The sequence below is a fragment of the Trachurus japonicus genome, chromosome 24 (assembly GCF_045865225.1).
Source record: "Trachurus japonicus isolate A0001 chromosome 24, Traja_1.0".
Classification (NCBI taxonomy): domain Eukaryota; kingdom Metazoa; phylum Chordata; class Actinopteri; order Carangiformes; family Carangidae; genus Trachurus; species Trachurus japonicus.
Genome location: NC_140930.1, coordinates 5,703,942 through 5,721,284, shown reverse-complemented (window position 1 = coordinate 5,721,284; position 17,343 = coordinate 5,703,942). Strand labels below are relative to the sequence as shown.

Genomic DNA, 17,343 nt, shown 5'->3' with positions numbered 1-17,343 from the left:
AGACTAATCTGTTGTTTGTAAAGTTTATAAAACCAATGATTGGACAAACATTACTATTTATGTGTGCACATTGTAATTAGTCATGGTTATCATAGATTAGCCGGGCTAACCGTTAGCCTACCTGTTTAACTTTAATAACTAAGTGACTCAATAAACGGTCCATGAAAAAATATTTTTTCCAGTGGATATCTGAGTTACAACATGATTGAGCTAACTGGAGTAGTTTCATGTTGTGTCCGACAACGGGAGGGTTTTAACAGCTGACGTCCTGGTGTTAGCTTAGCTACCACCGTCAGCTTAGCTACCGTTAGCTGTCCCTGTCAGCTGAGCCACTGATGCTTTCTAGACATTGTGATTCCTCCAAACTGAATAAATACAACACATAGCAACACAAAACACACACACAGAAATAGTAATGTTTCTTCAATCATTTCAGATTTGTCTAAACGGTGACAGGGCGTGAAAAATATGATATATATAGCTAAACTCTCGTTTGTTACTACTGTTACCATTCAAATTACGTGCTACGTTTTCTACCCGAAAGTAGTTGTAAACAACAAGGCGATTCGGTCTATTACAAGTTTAAAAGTATTATTTCATGGACAGTATTGCAGATGTAATTAAATATATTCTTCATGTCATTATTCATTATTCAACAGTAAAAAAAAAAAAAACCCACATGGTTTCTATTACACAGTTCCAAATGCACAGTTTAAATGAACTTGACAAAAGAGAACAAAAGCAAGGACAGGGAGGTGGGTGAGGGCAAAAAGTGAGGGAGGAATCAAAATATATTGTTTTACATTCACTACACATGGATATGAAGAGAGAAGTGCAATAATATTTGGCACCATCCATTTCAATCCAAACAATCCTAAGTATATGTTCATACTGTAATGGCCCGGGGCCAAAAGTAACCACTTGCACCAAACAGGGTTTATGACATATAAGAAGGGTGGATCAGATTTATCTTAATAACAGAGGAGATTCACATAAAATAAGTCCAATAAGATTTAATATACTTTTATGAATAGAATAATATCAACTCTGACAACAACCTGTCACTGTCCTGACCGACTGATGAATGATCCATGATCTGATGTCAGAGATGTTTTGAGCATTATGTGAGCCATGTTCTGGGCTTTGAACCGGCTCACTTCTTGCCTCAACACCTATGAAGAGCTTACGTCTCAAGGGTCTTTCAACTCACTAAGAACTGAGGGAGGTTTTGTTTCTTTGCTCTATTATGTTTTTAGGTAATGGTACAAGGTCTACCAGAATGCTTTAGGTTAAATGGAGACGATGACTTTATTCTCCACACTTACTAGTTTTTAGAACAAACACTTCCCTTGATGATGTACAATGGTTCCCTCATGTTGTTTTCCGTTGGAGGCTGCCATGCATGCTCCAAAGGAAAAGTGGTCTTAATGGGTGTAAAGCGGATGAGCTGACCATGTGTAGGCCTACCAAGCCTTTTATTCTCTATTTCCTTATTTATATCGTCACAGTGCCAAGAAATCTGGTTGTTGTCTGGTGCTTTTGTTCGTTCCTTTTTTCTGTCCCAAATGGGGTTGGTTGGTTTGGCGTTCTTCCTTCGCAGAGAATTGCTATCTCAGCTAAAGGTTAATACAACCAGGCAGAGTGAAGCCACACGAAGACTGTGGGGGCTTCACACTCGCAGCCTCGTCCATAAAAGCATATTTGGATTTAATTTTCCACTTGATCCCAAGATCACTTTTCAAAATGTGTGCATACCTGACGTAGAAGGACACCTACAACCAGTGGTATGTTTGGATATCATCATGCTGCTGTGTTATTTGGACCTTGGAGGCTCTGTGCTTTTGTGATGGGTTTAGAAATGTTTTGGTTCAACTTCAGAGAGCGGGATGGGAAGCATATGGAAATACGGGTGGTACACAATCAACATGCAACTGAGGTACAAAGCTTCGGACTCAGCTCCATTGTTCTGCTGAGGCCGCCAATGAAAACACCAAGAGGCTGAACAGCTCTGTTTTGAGATCGACTCTCCAACTGCTGTGAAAACTATAATTGGCTGGAGTAATCTGCATCCCATTTAAAGTGGTGAGAGAGTGGTGAAGCCACATCGTGGTAACTCGTGCAGCGTGTGAAGAGAAACAGGCTCGTGTTGTGTTCCAACATGTTGGTACGAGTATGTAAAGTACAGAGTCTGTCACATCTTATTTCGCTTAAAGGGATAGTTCAACATTTTGGCAAATTGGCCCATTGCCATAATCGCTATAGTCATAGCAGTAGGTTCTTTACCTTTGTTTGTCAGTGCAAGCTATTTTCAAGAATGGTGGAGCAGAGCCGTGAGCTGCTCAGAGCTACGCTACGGAGGCTCATGGGATTTCTTGGTTTCCCTCATCAAACTCATCAAATACACAATCCAACAACTCCAAAACGCTCTGGTGGACAAGTTGTGACCTGCACATTCACCACACTATGAGATAATAACACAACGTTACCAGACAGAGTTGTTTTAGAGGTACATTCTTGCAAAACCACTGATGCGCGTTGCCTTCAGGGACCGTTTTTCAGCAAGCAGTCTCTTTATTTACTTCGAAAACGGCTCTGTTTCATAACGTTCCATTATTATCTCATAGTGTGGTGAATGTGCAGGTCACCACTTGTCCACCAGAAATTGAGGGAAATGAGGGAAACCAAGAAATCCCATTAGCCTCTGTAGACCAATGACCATGGGTCTCAACAGCAGAAGAACACCAACCCAATGCCCATGCATTGCCATGAGTGTAAGAATGTCAACTTCAGGCTCTTTACAGCTTCAATTTGAAGGTAATCAGGTTTACGGCCATAACTTTGTCTACTTGTTGTGAATGTCATCCTAAATTTATAGTCACGTCACTTCAATGAAGCTATTGATGTTATTTGGACCAGTGTTCACAGCCTCTAGAGTTTTATACATTGGAACATTCTTTTGGAAACTGGGCCAGGCCATGGAGCAACGTATACAATTTGTAGCCAAATCAAGCACATACTGTCGGTGCTCTGGCCCTCCGGTACCATCAAAACGTGAAGTGTGACGGCTGTAAAGCAATAATTTAGCTCGCATCTGAATCATTCTGCACGGCCAAAGTCTTCCTTGGCATGACAGAGACATGACTGAATCACGGCTCTATCTGCTGCCTAATTAAACAGAACAGGGATGAAGTTGTCATGTCGTTGTTGCTCAACATACAGATGTGATTCCCCGCTCCTCTTCCAGCTGCTGTCCCTGCGCTGCATGAAGCTCCGGGGTCAGGAGATAGTTGCCTGCTGGCGTCGGCTACAGTCACGACTTCCTTAATTCACGCATCCTGACATTCACTGTGCATTATGTCAGCACTGATTATACCCCTGGCTCCACGCAGTTATGTTGAAACTGGTCCTGTCCACTAATTCTGACTTTTCAAATGCCCTATTATATCCCACAGGGATGTTTGTTTTTGTTCCTGCATCCTGCATTTTCCCCCCGTGTTGCCTCAAATACGCTCCAGAGTGCACTTCAGGACGAAGATGGAAACTGAGGGGAGGGGGGTTCTGGTTGAACCAGGGTCACAGTAAAGACCTCTGGAAACCCCTGGTCATGAACTCCAGTCGTTATGGCTGAAGGCTTTTACCTCAAACATCTGGAAACTATACGATGAGAGATTAATGCCGGTACAGACGCTGTGAGATGCTCAGACAGAGAGAGAGAGAGAGAGTCCTGCCTACAGCACATAAGATTACAGATCCTGATCTGGGATTATACTTATCTTTTTCCATTGGAAACTATGATGTGGTTACTTTAGGAACTCTTTAAATTACACCTCAGAGTTTCCAAACGTGCCAATCTACATATATTAGTTTAATTTCAGCTTCAACTCTATGAATAATGTTGTACTTTCTGTATCATGACAGTCTGCGTGTACATTTTTATGTCTGGGAATGGTGTTACTTTGTGGGATGAAGACAAGCAAAACCATAAATGGTACCGTTTCTATGGCGATCTGTGTTGAGGTAAAGATATGTTGATGTTTTCTGTCTTTGATTCAGACCTCAAGTCAAAGAAATCAAAATACTTTCTTCCGACTCTGTGTTATTCGAATTGTAGATTATAGCCAACGAGTCCATCTACAAAAATATTATTTTCCATGTTGAAATCATTTCCTGATTGAAACTCTCAGGTCCTGGAGTCCAGATGACAGTGTTTTAGTGAACAACAATGCCTCCTAACCATGACTGAAGGGTTGGCTTCTTTTATTGGGCCATCATGAGGGAGCGGTTGCACCTCATCAACCTGGGCTCAGACCTCAGATATTAACGCTAAACACACATGCACATGAACACTAGGGGCGGTGTGGAGGCAGGACGGGGATCTGGACTCTGTCGTGTAACAACGGAGCAAATCACCAAACATCTGGACCGTCGTTCAAAACTATTGGTGGTGTTTGTCTTGCATCGGCAAAATTAGGGAAACAGACTCACCATTATGAGGATGTGATTGGCTTAGAGGCCCAACAGACTGACTTGAAGAGAACAGTTGCGTTCATGATGCAGCTGGTTGTCTACATGAATTAATAGTTAACCCTCCTCAATTTGATGTAATCTGTTCCTTCCCTCCATTTTTCTTTCCCTCCTTTTTCCCTTTCTTCCTTCCATCCTTCCTTCGTTCCCTTCATTCTTACCTTTTGGTCCAATTGACCCAATCTGTTCTCTCCCTCCATCTTTCTTTGCTTCCTTTTTCGCTTCCTTCTTTCCACATTCCTTTTTCGCTTCCTTCTTTCCACATTCCTTTTTCCCTTCCTTCCTTCCTTCCTTCCTTCCTTCCTTCCTTCCTTCCTTCCTTCCTTCCTTCCTCCTTCCTTCCTTCCTTCCTTCCTTCCTTCCTTCCTTCCTTCCTTCCTTCCTTCCTTCCCTTCGTCCTTACTTCTTCCTTCCTTTTTGACCCAGTTGGCCCAATCTGTTCACTCCCTCCACCTTCCTTTTCCCCTTCCTTCTTTTCTCCCATCTTTCCCTTCGTCCTTCCTGCCTGCCTCCCTTCCTTCTTTCCTTTCCTCTTTTGATCCAATTGACCCAATCTGTTCCCTCCCTCCATCTTTCTTTCCTTCCTTTTCCCTTCCTTCTTTCCACATTACGTTTTTCCCTTCCTTCCTTCCCTTCGTCCTTACTTATTCCTTCCTTTTTTACCCAATTGACCCAATCTGTTTACTCCCTCCACCTTCCTTTTCCCCTTCCTTCCTTCCTTCCTTCTTTCCCTTCGTCCTTCCTTCCTTCCTTGACCCACAAGGACATCAGGAAGGTTAAGGCTGAACATAGATGAAGAAGACCTCGGTTTCCTCTGGGAACACAGTGAAGCCAAACTGAACTTGAACCTGAACCCAAACCGGTTTGTCCTGGTTTACACACTGTAAAACATCCTCGTCTGTCCCTCCTCTGTCCTAAGCCCTGACTTATTTCCACTGATCGTGATGAAGTGTATAAAGTAAGAAAATCTGGATGCAAAGACATGATTTTTCTCCTGTTCAGTCATGATTTGTTTGTTAGTTTCAGCCAAATGTTGACATTAAGCCTGTACAATATCAGTGTCAACAGCTTGTCTGGCAGCACTGGTAACCAAAAAATATGTGAATTTATATGCGTTACTGTACGTTTTACAAACAGCTAGCCAAGAAAAAACACATATATTTCCTCCCTGTTCGTCTGCTCAGGGGAGTGCATCAGAAGGTGCACCAGAAATCAAAGGTTTCGCCTTGAACAGGGCAAAAGGTTAACAAAAAAAAAAAAAAAAAAAAAGAGAAAGAAACCCCCTGATTACTAGGAGGACAATGGATTCATTATTGTCCAGAATGAGGAGTATGGACTCTGTAAGTCTTCACCGGGCTGGACATCGAAGAGATTCTAACAAGTCTTGGGCAGGAATGAGTTGAGGACTCTGCCAACAAAATGACAAAGACAGTTCTTGAAAAGGTCCTTGTGTCATGTTTGGAAACAAATCAGGTGATTTCCCAATATGAGCCTGGACCGGGACTCTGCTCGTAACCGCTACGAGCTGATTGAACCGACTGCGAGAGTCTCTATACGGTGGAGGTTTCCTATAGGTCAAACCTGTCTGGAACCAGTCACCTCCGGTTCACAGCCACCTCTCAGCTGAGGCAGGATGCATGTATCATTCAGCAGAGCTACGTACATGTTCAGTATTTGGCTGAGCTATTTCCGTGGCCACGGTGATAACAATTGAGAAACAAAGAATGACACAGAAGAAACCAGCCAGCGTTTATGTTTTGGTGCTTTGGCTGAGACCAGATAGCTTTCTGTCTGTTTGCCTGGCAAAAAGGAGATAAAGCAAAGAATTCCAAGGTTTCCGAACACAACGCTGCAGCCTTCAAACCAAAATGTTTAAAGACTCAACTTCACTGGGCAATGGTGCTTCCACATGCAAAGGATGAAGTGTCGGGACTCTGATCCTTCATCCAACTTGACAGTAGATTTCAGAAACAGGTTGACATGAGGTGAGGATCTGGACTAACGTGCCAGGAAAGCCAGAAACTTCCCTCAAGGAGATAACAGGACTTTTTTTTTTTTTTTTTACTGTTAAATAGGAAAGTCCATCAGAGAAGAAGCACATCAGTGTTGGCTGAAGGACTGCTGCACGAGTAACAGGAACCAGGTCCAGAGGGAAAGAGTATCTTCACAAAATAAGGTGTTTGTGATGTGTTTATTTTTTACAATCCAACAAATTATCTGTGCAGTCAAGCGTGGAGCACGCTCCAGCAACCAGCAGCACGATCTGTTTATATGCAGAGACACTGGTGCTGAAAAGACTGAAGCAGCAGGAAAAAGGCTCAGTGTTTATGTGATTATGGAAAAACTGCATATTCCTACATAGTTTTTCCTTCCTGTGGGTGTAGTAGGCCTTTACCACACACACTGAAACTAGATTTTAGACTCCTCTATTATGTAGAATGATAAAACAACAATGCCCTTTAAGTTCCCACATTGTTGAATGTTTTTTGAAGCTACGGTGGCCCAGATGTCTCAACACAATAAACAAAAATACAAAAACTTCAGCAATCCTGAAAGTATCAAAGCCTCAGTCCACAGAGAAATGCACACAGCCTGTATTCAGAAACTGAGCCTTGAAACCAGCCGTCAGGACTTCCTGTCACTTTGTGATGTCACAACAAAACAGTCACTAAGACCCGCCCACCACCATCCATCCAAAAAACTTGCAGGCTTTGGTTTCATTGAGTGTTTTATTCTGTAATCTGCTCTGTTTTTAATTGGATCAGTCAGAAAACAGTCAGCCAATCAGAAGAGAGGCTCAGAGCCTCCTCCTCTCTTCTGATTGGCTGACACCGACCTGTTGTCACTAGAGCACCAGAGAGAAGCTGAGAGAGGAGATGGAAAACTACACTGGGATGGTTTTTGGTTCTTAAAATCACAAACAGATCTTACAGAGCTTAAACCTCGTCCTGTCGCTGTGTGTCTGAAAAATTAATATCTGTGTGTGCATGTGACCTGTGTTTAATCATGTGTTCATTTACAGAGCAGAACGTGCAAATAAACATCAGGCAGTTGGAAAAATGTCCTGCTTGTTCTGCGAAATGATAAGAACAATAAAATGTTCAAAAGTGACAAGTGCGCCCATTCCTGTGTGTCTGGGACTCACATGCAATAACATTACAACCAGATCATTACAGTGATATGGTGCAATGGAAGCCGGCAAGTATGTGTGTGGTCCTGAAGCGCCACGGCGACCGCATGTTAAGATTTACAGCAACACTCAACGTAAACCGATCAGCGGTTTCCCCTCAGAAGCCTCGGTGATGAAAACAATTTGTTGACCGTCCCTCTGACAACGTGGGAGAAAACACTTTCGCTCACGAAGCATCTTCACAAATGAATCATGTTCAGCTGTTCTGCCTCCACTCAATCACCTCAGGCTCTTCTTGTTTCCCTAGAGGTGCTAAAAGACGTAAAGATCCTTCATCTGATGCTGCAATGGATCACAATTCTACCAAAATGAAAGAATAAATAAAAGAAGTGTCAGTGGTGGAATGAATAAATGATGGTTGTGATTCTTCAAACTTAAACGTAGTGATATTTGACTGTTCACTCTTTCTCTCTCTCACACTCATCGACTTTTTTAAAAGACTCAGCCCACAGCCTTTAACAGTACGGAGGCCCAGTGATGCCTTCTCTCAGCACTTTCTGTTATAGTAACTACGTATTATGTAACTTCTTCTGTTATCTATTCACAAAAATCGATTATTTCGTTCAAAAGTCTGTTTTTCATTAACCAGTAATCCCCCCCATCAACAAACTGAAGTGTTCCTTTCAGCTCCGTTCATATCATTCATATCTCCATGGAGCGGGTAAGCTCGGTGCTGCTGCCATGTGGTGTCGACATGTTTTTACGTTCAGTGGCAGCGTGACGGTAGGAAACCACGGAAACTCAGCGGAGACACCGGAGCTGTCGGCTCGGGTCGAGGTGGCGTCTGTGAAACGTCACCGCAGTAACGTAGTGAGGAGGAATGGAGCGTTACACTGATGCTGCATTCACCTGCAGTCGGGCAGACGGCCGTCGGTAACAAACCAGATGTCATTTTAGTCACAGAAGTCCAGAGAAAGCCGGTAAAACGTGGGTCAGATAAACAATACGACATCGCCATGACAACATATTGTGACATGTATTGTTCTGCCTCGTGCTGACGGACCGTCTGCCGTCTGCCCAATTTCAGGTGAATGCAGTATGAAAAATACGATTAGCTTGCGATATACAACCTCAACGCTAGATGGGAGTAATTCCTACACAATGTCCCTTGAGGCTAAATGATCTTAATATGTCTTCTAACTTTTATCACTGAACTGAGAGCAGAATAAGCTGAATTCTCTTGTTTTGTTGTGACAGGGAAGAGATCATATGGATTAACTCTTCCCACTGGTCTGAAATAAGTCTATCATGTGGTCCTGTCGGCCGCTTTTATTGTGGCGAAGTCTGACAATAAGGAAAATGTATGTTGTATTCTGTAGAGAAAAAAAAGTATAATTTTATGTAATTGTAATTTATAATATCTTATATAATCAGATCAGTCAGTCCTGTCAGTAATCTATCAGACTCTCTGTCTGTTATTTGCTGTTCAGTCCCAGTTCAGGGTGTGATGGTGTTTTCAGTCGCAACATACAAAGTAAAAAAAATAACACGTGAAGCTTCCAAGATTTCTTTGTACACAGGGCGTCTCTGCAGTTGGAAATAAAAAGACATAGGGAGACGGAGTCCTGACCCGTCGTCTGTGGCGACTACTGTGTGTTTACACCTTCTGTCTCTTTAGTTAAACAACAGCAACAACAGGACGTTTCAACATTTTGAGGGAAAATCACCAAACTCCTAATGAGACGCTGAAGACTCTCTCTCTCTCCTCACCTGGTGACACGACCCCTCAGCACACACACTTCCACTTGTCTGTTTGTGTACTTGTTAGTAAGAATATGAAGGAAATCGAAGACATTTGTTCATAACTCTGCTCAACAGATTGGCCTGAGCATCAGAACAGCCCCTGAAATTATTCCTAATTTACCATAACACTGTAAATATTTGTGTGTGTGTGTGTGTGTGAGTCGGGGAAGTCCAGCACTGCGGACTGCCAAGTCAGCGAGTGAGCAGCACTCACACACAGCAGATCCTTTGCAGCTGTGGACTGTGATGGATAATTATTCAGCACTGGCAGAAAACAAAAATCATATAACCTCTTTCACTTTTATAATTTGCCAATAAAAAAAATCAAGTTTTGAAGTGACCTATTTGGCAGTAAGAACAAAAAAAAAATAAAAAAAAATAAATCTGCTTTTAAATGTGTCATTGACAAATCACCGCTCGGGTGGATTAAGTGTTATTTCGCTTCTCTCTCTCTCTTTCTTCTCTCTCGTGCGGAAACACTCACCCTCAGAAAATTAGATCAAGATGGATTTTCCTCTCAAACTAAACACAGATAATAGGTCGGCATCATTGACGTCCAGCTGAAATCACAATTAGTCATTCCTTTCTGTCAAAATCATGTCAGAGGGACTTTTAATATTGTTTAAAAAGCAAATGAAGGAAGGTTTTAAAATATCTGAGGCACTGCCTCATGCTTTAATCCTCCCAGTGAGTGACTAGTGCATGGATTTGATTGACAGCTGAATCAAGAGAGATCATTAAAACCATTTTTTGCATCTAATCCAGAAAAAATTACCTTTGAATGTGCTGCAGCTGATTCATCCGTCCCACAGACTCACTTCTCATCAAGATAAAGTGCAAATGTTTGACGTGCAAGTTTTTTGGTAAATCCACAAGTCATCTATAGTGAGAGTCATTCCTAAGATTATTAAAAATGACTTTAAATCCTAAGAGTTTGAAAACCTGCAGTTCCAACTGTGAGTCACTCCCCATTGACTCCCATGTTAAATGAACAGCCTGCCACAAAAACAGTTTTGGTCCCCACAGATAATTTCCTCCTTCATATAAATCACCACTTTACGTTTTTATTTACGACTGAAGTTTCATATAATTGTGGGCGTGGCCACTTTTGAGTGACAGCATCAAACATCTTTGCTCATTTTTGGATAAGCCAGATATTAGGGGGCGGAGTCAGGTGCCGCCAAGATGGCGACTTCAAATCGATGGGGGCCGATGCAGAGGCTATAGACACAAAGATTTAAAGACTAAGAAAGACTTTCTTTGTAGCTTATTTAATGTAGTTGCTTTAGTTTGTTCGCTCATTTGTAGATTGCATTATTATTTATTTTTTTGGCTCCTCGTTGTGTGCAGCTATATAAGTGTCACTGTGGAATAAAGGAAATCATGAAGCAATGTGTGAATCGAATGCTGGGAAACACCTGTAGTGTTAAATCAAAAGCATCACTTAAATTCCTGTGTCAGGCGCCTAAAGATGTATTAAACTTAACTGGCAAACCTTTATGAAGGCTTTATGTGTCCATACATGGAGAGATGAGTGTCTCTGAATAATTACTCATGCAGTCAGAAGACGATGACTATTATTAGCTAATGGAGGAAAGGGCATAAACTATAAATGTCTTCCTTTTGATTTTTTCTCAGAGGAAGACAGGTTGTGATTTACTGAGCAGATCTGCTGTTTGAAATTGTTCTCTTTGGCGTGGAAAAAAAAAAAGAATATAAATTCTTGGCTTTTCAAATTTAGATACACAACCAGTCAAAAGTTTCAGAACACAGACATTTTTCCAGCTGCTAAATTGACATTGTTCAATGCCTTAGTGTTTCTGAAGAAAGAAACTACTGGAGACTCTCTGAATTATAGCTCCATACAGTATAAAGGTAGATGTTTGTGTTAAAGCTCCATACAGTATAAAGGTAGATGTTTGTGTTAAAGCTCCATACAGTATAAAGGTAGATGTTTGTATTAAAGGGGAATTGCCGTTTTTTACAATCTGGACCTTATTTCTAGCATAAAATACGATCATTTACTCACCCAGATAACTTTGGTGTCATTACAAATTAAATCCAGCTGAGAGCCGCGTATATTCGTATAATGGAGTCTACAGGGCAGCAGAATGCAGCCTCTAAATAACACATTATTGCAGTGAAACTCGTTCATTTCACCAATATTTTGTTATGATACGCTAGTGCTTTTCCCCTCTGAGTTCGGGGTTAGCTGCTATCAACATTCGGGGTCTGTAGGTTGACCTACTGACCTGGATGATGTCATCTCTGAGCGCTGCCCGGCTCATTCTGATAATAATGATTCTGCTTCGGCATTTGGGTCCATTTTTATCTCAACTAGCCGGAGCTTTAGTGAGTCCAGGTTGAGGAGAGGAAGCCTGTGGAAGCTGAACTTCATCCAGCTGCTCATTTTGTCGGACAAGTCGGAAACACGCAGAAACGAACCGTAGCATTAGCGTTAGCAACAAGCCACGTTCAGAGATGACATCATCCAGGTCAGAGTTAGTAGGTCAACCTACAGACTCCGGACTCAGAGGGGAATAGCACTAGTATATCATAACAAAATGAAATGGTGAAATGAATGAGTTTCTCTGCAGATAATGTGTTATTTAGAGGCTGCATTCAGCTGCCCTGCAGACTCACATTATACGGATATACGCAGCTCTCGGCTGGAGCTAATTTCGTCGGAACGACTTGTAATGACACCAAAGTTATCTGGGTGAGGAAATTATCATATTTTATGCTAGAAATAAGGTCCAGATTGTAAAAAACGGCAATTCCCCTTTAAAGCTCCATATAGTATAAAGGTAGATGTCTATGTGTAGTGTGATTATAAAGCAGCTCTAGGTTCTATATTAATACTATGAAAGTATCAAAGCCTCAGTCCACAGAGAAATGCACACAGCCTGTATTCAGAAACTGAGCCTTAAAACCAGCCGTCAGGACTTCCTGTCACTTTGTGATGTCACCTTCTCTCACTGGTCCCACCATCCAACACTTGCAGGACTTGGTTGTTTGTGAACATCTGATTATGGCAGTTTACAATTCATAGTTGTAAAAAGTGGAGAAATACTGTAGGGGCGTCTTCAAGCTTGAACTGGTTTTGTACTCGTCTGTGTGTAAGAGTTATATTCTCGTGAGCACTAAACACAAAGCACTAAAAGTCCTTTAAAGGAATCAACGTTTCAAAAAGAGCTGGATGTTGTTTCTGTAGTTTGGAGAACAGATGTTACATCTAACTACAACCAGATAGAGTGAGGGGTGTTGAGTTAGTCTCATTGGGAGTTTATTACATCGTGTAATATTTGGACCCTGAACACAATGTCTGACGTCATGCCAACATCGTCCTCCACATTTGGTGTTCATTGTAAAGAGGAACCCAAATGATTACATGAGTGGCTGGCTGTAAGGAGAGCCGCAGCGCTAGCCTGTTGTTACTCGGCTCATATTAACACTCTAGACAAATCACAGTTAAGTGAGGCAGATGTTAGCTTGGATGCAGCCTGGTGGGGTGTGCTTGTTTTCCACACCCTGGGGCACTCTGGGTGGGTGCAGTTGTGCAACCTCCTCCCACTTGGTGTGTCTCAGGCTGGGAACAAGATGGCGTGAATGTGTACGACGTCACAGTGACCGGCCAATCACAACACACAGTGGCTGCTTTCCCAAAACGTCTGCTATACGCAAAGTATTGAAAGGTTTTCTTTTTTTTTTTTTCCTTTTCTTTTTCTTTTTTTTTTTTTTTTGTCCAATCGAAATTGAAAGCATCAAATGTTCAAATCCTAACACCCCCATCCACTTTGTCCACAGGCGTTTTGGGAAACACGGAGCGGATCACACGATGCTGGAAGCGGGGAGTCAATCAACAAACCAGCTTTAGCTTTACCTCCGTCGATTCGTCCACTCCTGCTATTGTTGGGAAGAGGTTTCTACACACCAGACACAGAGGTAGATACATCAATAAACACTCAGCCTCCAGAGCAACACACACAAACCTCATCACAGGAAATACAATAATCATGTTTACATGCAGACTCATTGTGTCATACCCAAGCCGAAATCAGCAGTCAGAAGCTGATTTCATTTTAGCTCTGAACTCTGTAAATATATCACTTTATCGACATTTCAAACATTTTTAGGTGAGAAAGTAGCCGTTTAGATCAGCAGTGTGTCATTAATTTGTCTAAACACCAGCTGTTTACAATTTTGTTCGGACGAATTCGGCGCTACTCAAGCTAGCCGTTGTGACCAACGCACTTCTGGTTACTTTCACAAAATAAAACATCAGTTGCCTTTTACATACAGAAAACCATGACGATAGAATTCGTGCTTTTACTTTGAAATAGGAAGCTAACCTACCCTCGATGTAGCTAGCTTGAACCAAAATCAACCGTCATTGCTTGAACCCTCCGTTTTGACCGATCTCGTCCCGTTAGCGGCATTTGACCACCGGAGAGTTTTGTCAGCTCTGAGACGAAGATCGGTCGGTTTAGAGTTGCTGAAGAGTGTCTCTGATGACTTTAGGTGGAGGCAGGCTAACACTAGCTATACACTTCCAGTGTTTGAGCTAAGCTAATTATGGGCGATGCGGCTCTATCTCCCTTGTTACTGCACGCACAGTCAAAAGGATGGTGTCTATCTGCTGGTCATGGACTCGGGAGTGAGGCAAGACACGAAAAAAAAGTTGGCGTATCCCTTTAAAGCCAGCCGTCAGGACTTCCTGTCACTTTGTGATGTCACAACAAAGCAGTCAAGCACAAGCGAAGGGAGGCTCTGAACCCACTCTTTCCGACTGGCTCCACTGATTTAAGCAGAGACATGAAACTACACTGAGGTGGGTTTTGATTCTTTAAACTACAAATACATCATATTAATGACCAACACTGGGAAAGAGTAAAGTAAGGGGCCTTTGAGCAGAGGTAGGTAGTTTGACTCTAGTTTTTCAACCAAACTTTAACAAACATTCACCATCACCAAGTTTAGAAAAAATAGATTGTCTGTTAGAAGATGCAGAGAAGATTATGGTGAGATTCTGAATGTCTGAATTACTTCGGTGTTGCAATAACATTTGTGTTACATTGCAACACTTTAACTTTACAGCTGCAACGTTCAGTCTGTTATTTAACAACTATTTTCATAACTTTTTGGGGCTAAAATGCCTAAAGTTCCCCCTCCTCCTCCTCTCCTGGGCAGCGTCTAATGTTTTCCCTGGTCTTACATTATGGTAAAAATGCAGCCTTTTGTATTTCCGAGCAGGGGCCAGACAAAACATTGACATTCAACATTTAGATAGAACCTTTGGCTCCGAGACGTTTTCACAGTTCACCGGTTCATCTATTGAGGAAATGTACTGTAGGCAGATTAATGGATCAGCCCAAAGTTCCTGTTGAGGAGGGGGGGCGAATCAGAGAGTGCTTACATTTCTCAGGCCAATAAGAAACCAGAGATCTTGTTAAGTTTATAGAACTTGTTAAATCTATTAAAAAAAAAAAAAAACACGATACGTCCTCCCATAGTGCAGCCAGAGTTTGCATTTCACTCTCAGCTGCAGCCGTTCAGCTCAGCTCTGGGATGTTTTATATAAGTAATAAAGTTAATTCATTGCAGAGTGCAGCTTAACCATAACGTAAAGGCTCTGTATGACTTTTATGTAGGTATCTATTTATTGCGATTTACATTGAGAGTACAGCTGAGTCCGTTTACCTGGATTAAATTTAGGTTAGAGGCCTATTAACGTCTCGGTGTTATCACTACTGTACGAAAACAAAATATAAGTCTCTCGCTGTCATTGATGCGTTTGTTTCAGGATACAACACATTGAGTCTGCATTTAATCTTGATTATTACACACCAGAGGGGTTTTTTAAATTCTTTTTCTCTGTTTTTGAAATCTACGTTTTAAAGTTTCTAATCTCGCTGGAGGCCGACCGCAGAAACTCTGTGATTTATCTGCTCAAGGTCGAACCAGAGCGAGGTTTTCTGTGAGGAGGATGTATTATTACAGCGATAATGAAGCTTAAAGACCATGTGCTGCCATGTTTTCTCAGAGAGAAATGAATGTGAGAGGAGCAGCCCGAACGAGGTGGGACCTGCTGCTGCGGGGAACACCTCCGCTATAAATCAAGCTCCATGTTTTTCTTTTAAGATTAATCAGATTTCCCACACTGGATGTTTTTTTTTGTAATCTCTTGATGTTTTCTCCATTTCACTCAGATTAGTCTTTTTAAAGGATTACTTCCTGTGTGTGTGTGTCTCACCTGTGTTGCTGTGTCTCTTGGTGAAGGGGTTGAGTGTAGCTTTAGCTTTGGACGTCCAGTTGGCCGTGCTGGAGCCGAAGGAGCTGGACGACAGAGACTTGCCCAGGTTGTCTGAGCTCACCTTCTTGGTGTTGTTGGTGGCCGTCTTACTCCAGTCTGCACCGAGACAAACAAACACGATAATCGATCAGTTCCCTCCCGGTCTGATCCATCACTTGTCATTCTGTCATTCCACCCTCGGCCTAATATTTCTCTGACTTTCCTCCAGTCGTCTCCCCTCCCTCCTCTCTTCCTGCTTTCCTGCCTCCTCACCATGGGATGTTGTTATGGATAATTATAACAGTCATCAGTAACACACACCAGATGTGCATCCATTTATTTTGCTGCTGGTGTCTGCAACCTGATGTCTCTGAGAAATATGCACGTGTGCAGATGCTGCAGGTTCAGGACTTTTGTGTTAGTTTACATCGTGAATCAGACGATTGTATTCTTTTGGATGTGGCAGCTAAAATTATTCTGGAAATCGTGCTGCTTCATTACCGTTGTGCAACCTTATAGCAAGAAACTAAACATTAGCATTTAAAGGTTTCAACATTTTGGCAAATTAGCAGTACAAGTACAAGTGTCTGTCTTGTGATGTATTGTCTCTCATTGTGCAGTCTGTGAAAACAAATTTCCCCATGGGGACAAATAAAAACTTAAACTAAAAAAAAAAAAAAAAAACATGATTATTTCATAGTGTGGTGAATGTGCAGGTCACAACTTGTCCACCAGAGCGTTGTGGAGTTGTTGGATTGTGTAGGCTATTTGATGAGTTTGATGAGGGACAGGGGACCTGTACCGTTCACCTCCATTGTGTTCACTGAGCAGCTCACGTCTCTGCCCCGCCGATCTCAAAACAACATGCAACAATAATTAAAGGTAAAGAGAATTTGCCAAAATGTTGAACTATCCCTTTAAGAACGTTGATCTGAATCTGCAGCCATGCTAACAGCTCTGTGAGACTGTATTTAGATACAGTGGTTGTTAGCTATATGCTAACATGCCATGACGCTGACGTTCAGCAGATGTAATGTACGTTTTCTTACTTTAGCATTTAAGCTAACATTTGCCAACTGGCTGATATATCTACCGTAGATGACCATTTATTAGCCCGGGCGTTTAATATGCTAAATCGACTTGGAGTCCAGGCGTTTATAAGAACCAGGCGCGTATTTGCAACAGGCTACAATTTATTTTTGCAATGAGCAGCACCAAACCATCATGCAAAGAAGGAAGAGGTCACCATAAGAACACTGGAACAAAACTTTTTTCCCCGACGCATCTTTATTGACATCAGACAACAAATAAAAAGACAGTTTGTCTGTGTAACCGCGACACAGGGAGCTGATCAGAGCAGTGTTATGAATGATAACGGAAGGGGGGGTCGATCGCGGTAATTTCAACACTGTACATTAGCGCATTTATCTATATCCCTATATCCCTCAGTCTAGCGCGCCTGTGTTTGTGTGTCTGTGTGTGTGTGTGCGCCTGCATGCGAGAGAGAGAGAGCGAGAGGAGGGGCTAACTGACAGAGGTGAGAGCCGGTGAAGCGCTGTTAAAAAAAACCTTTTGTTTTCTGTGCAAGACTATG

At 42.1% G+C, this 17,343-nt stretch overlaps 1 protein-coding gene across 2 annotated transcripts in view; it reads right to left on the bottom strand.

Annotated features, from left to right (window-relative positions):
* Positions 1-17,343, bottom strand: part of adgrg6 (adhesion G protein-coupled receptor G6) — a 103,875-nt gene that overhangs the window by 5,470 nt on the left and 81,062 nt on the right. For both annotated transcript variants that reach the window (XM_085770121.1, XM_085770122.1), the window contains one exon: positions 15,711-15,866. In XM_085770121.1, the coding sequence (XP_085626247.1) occupies positions 15,711-15,866 (156 nt within the window). The remainder of the gene's footprint in view (positions 1-15,710; positions 15,867-17,343) is intronic.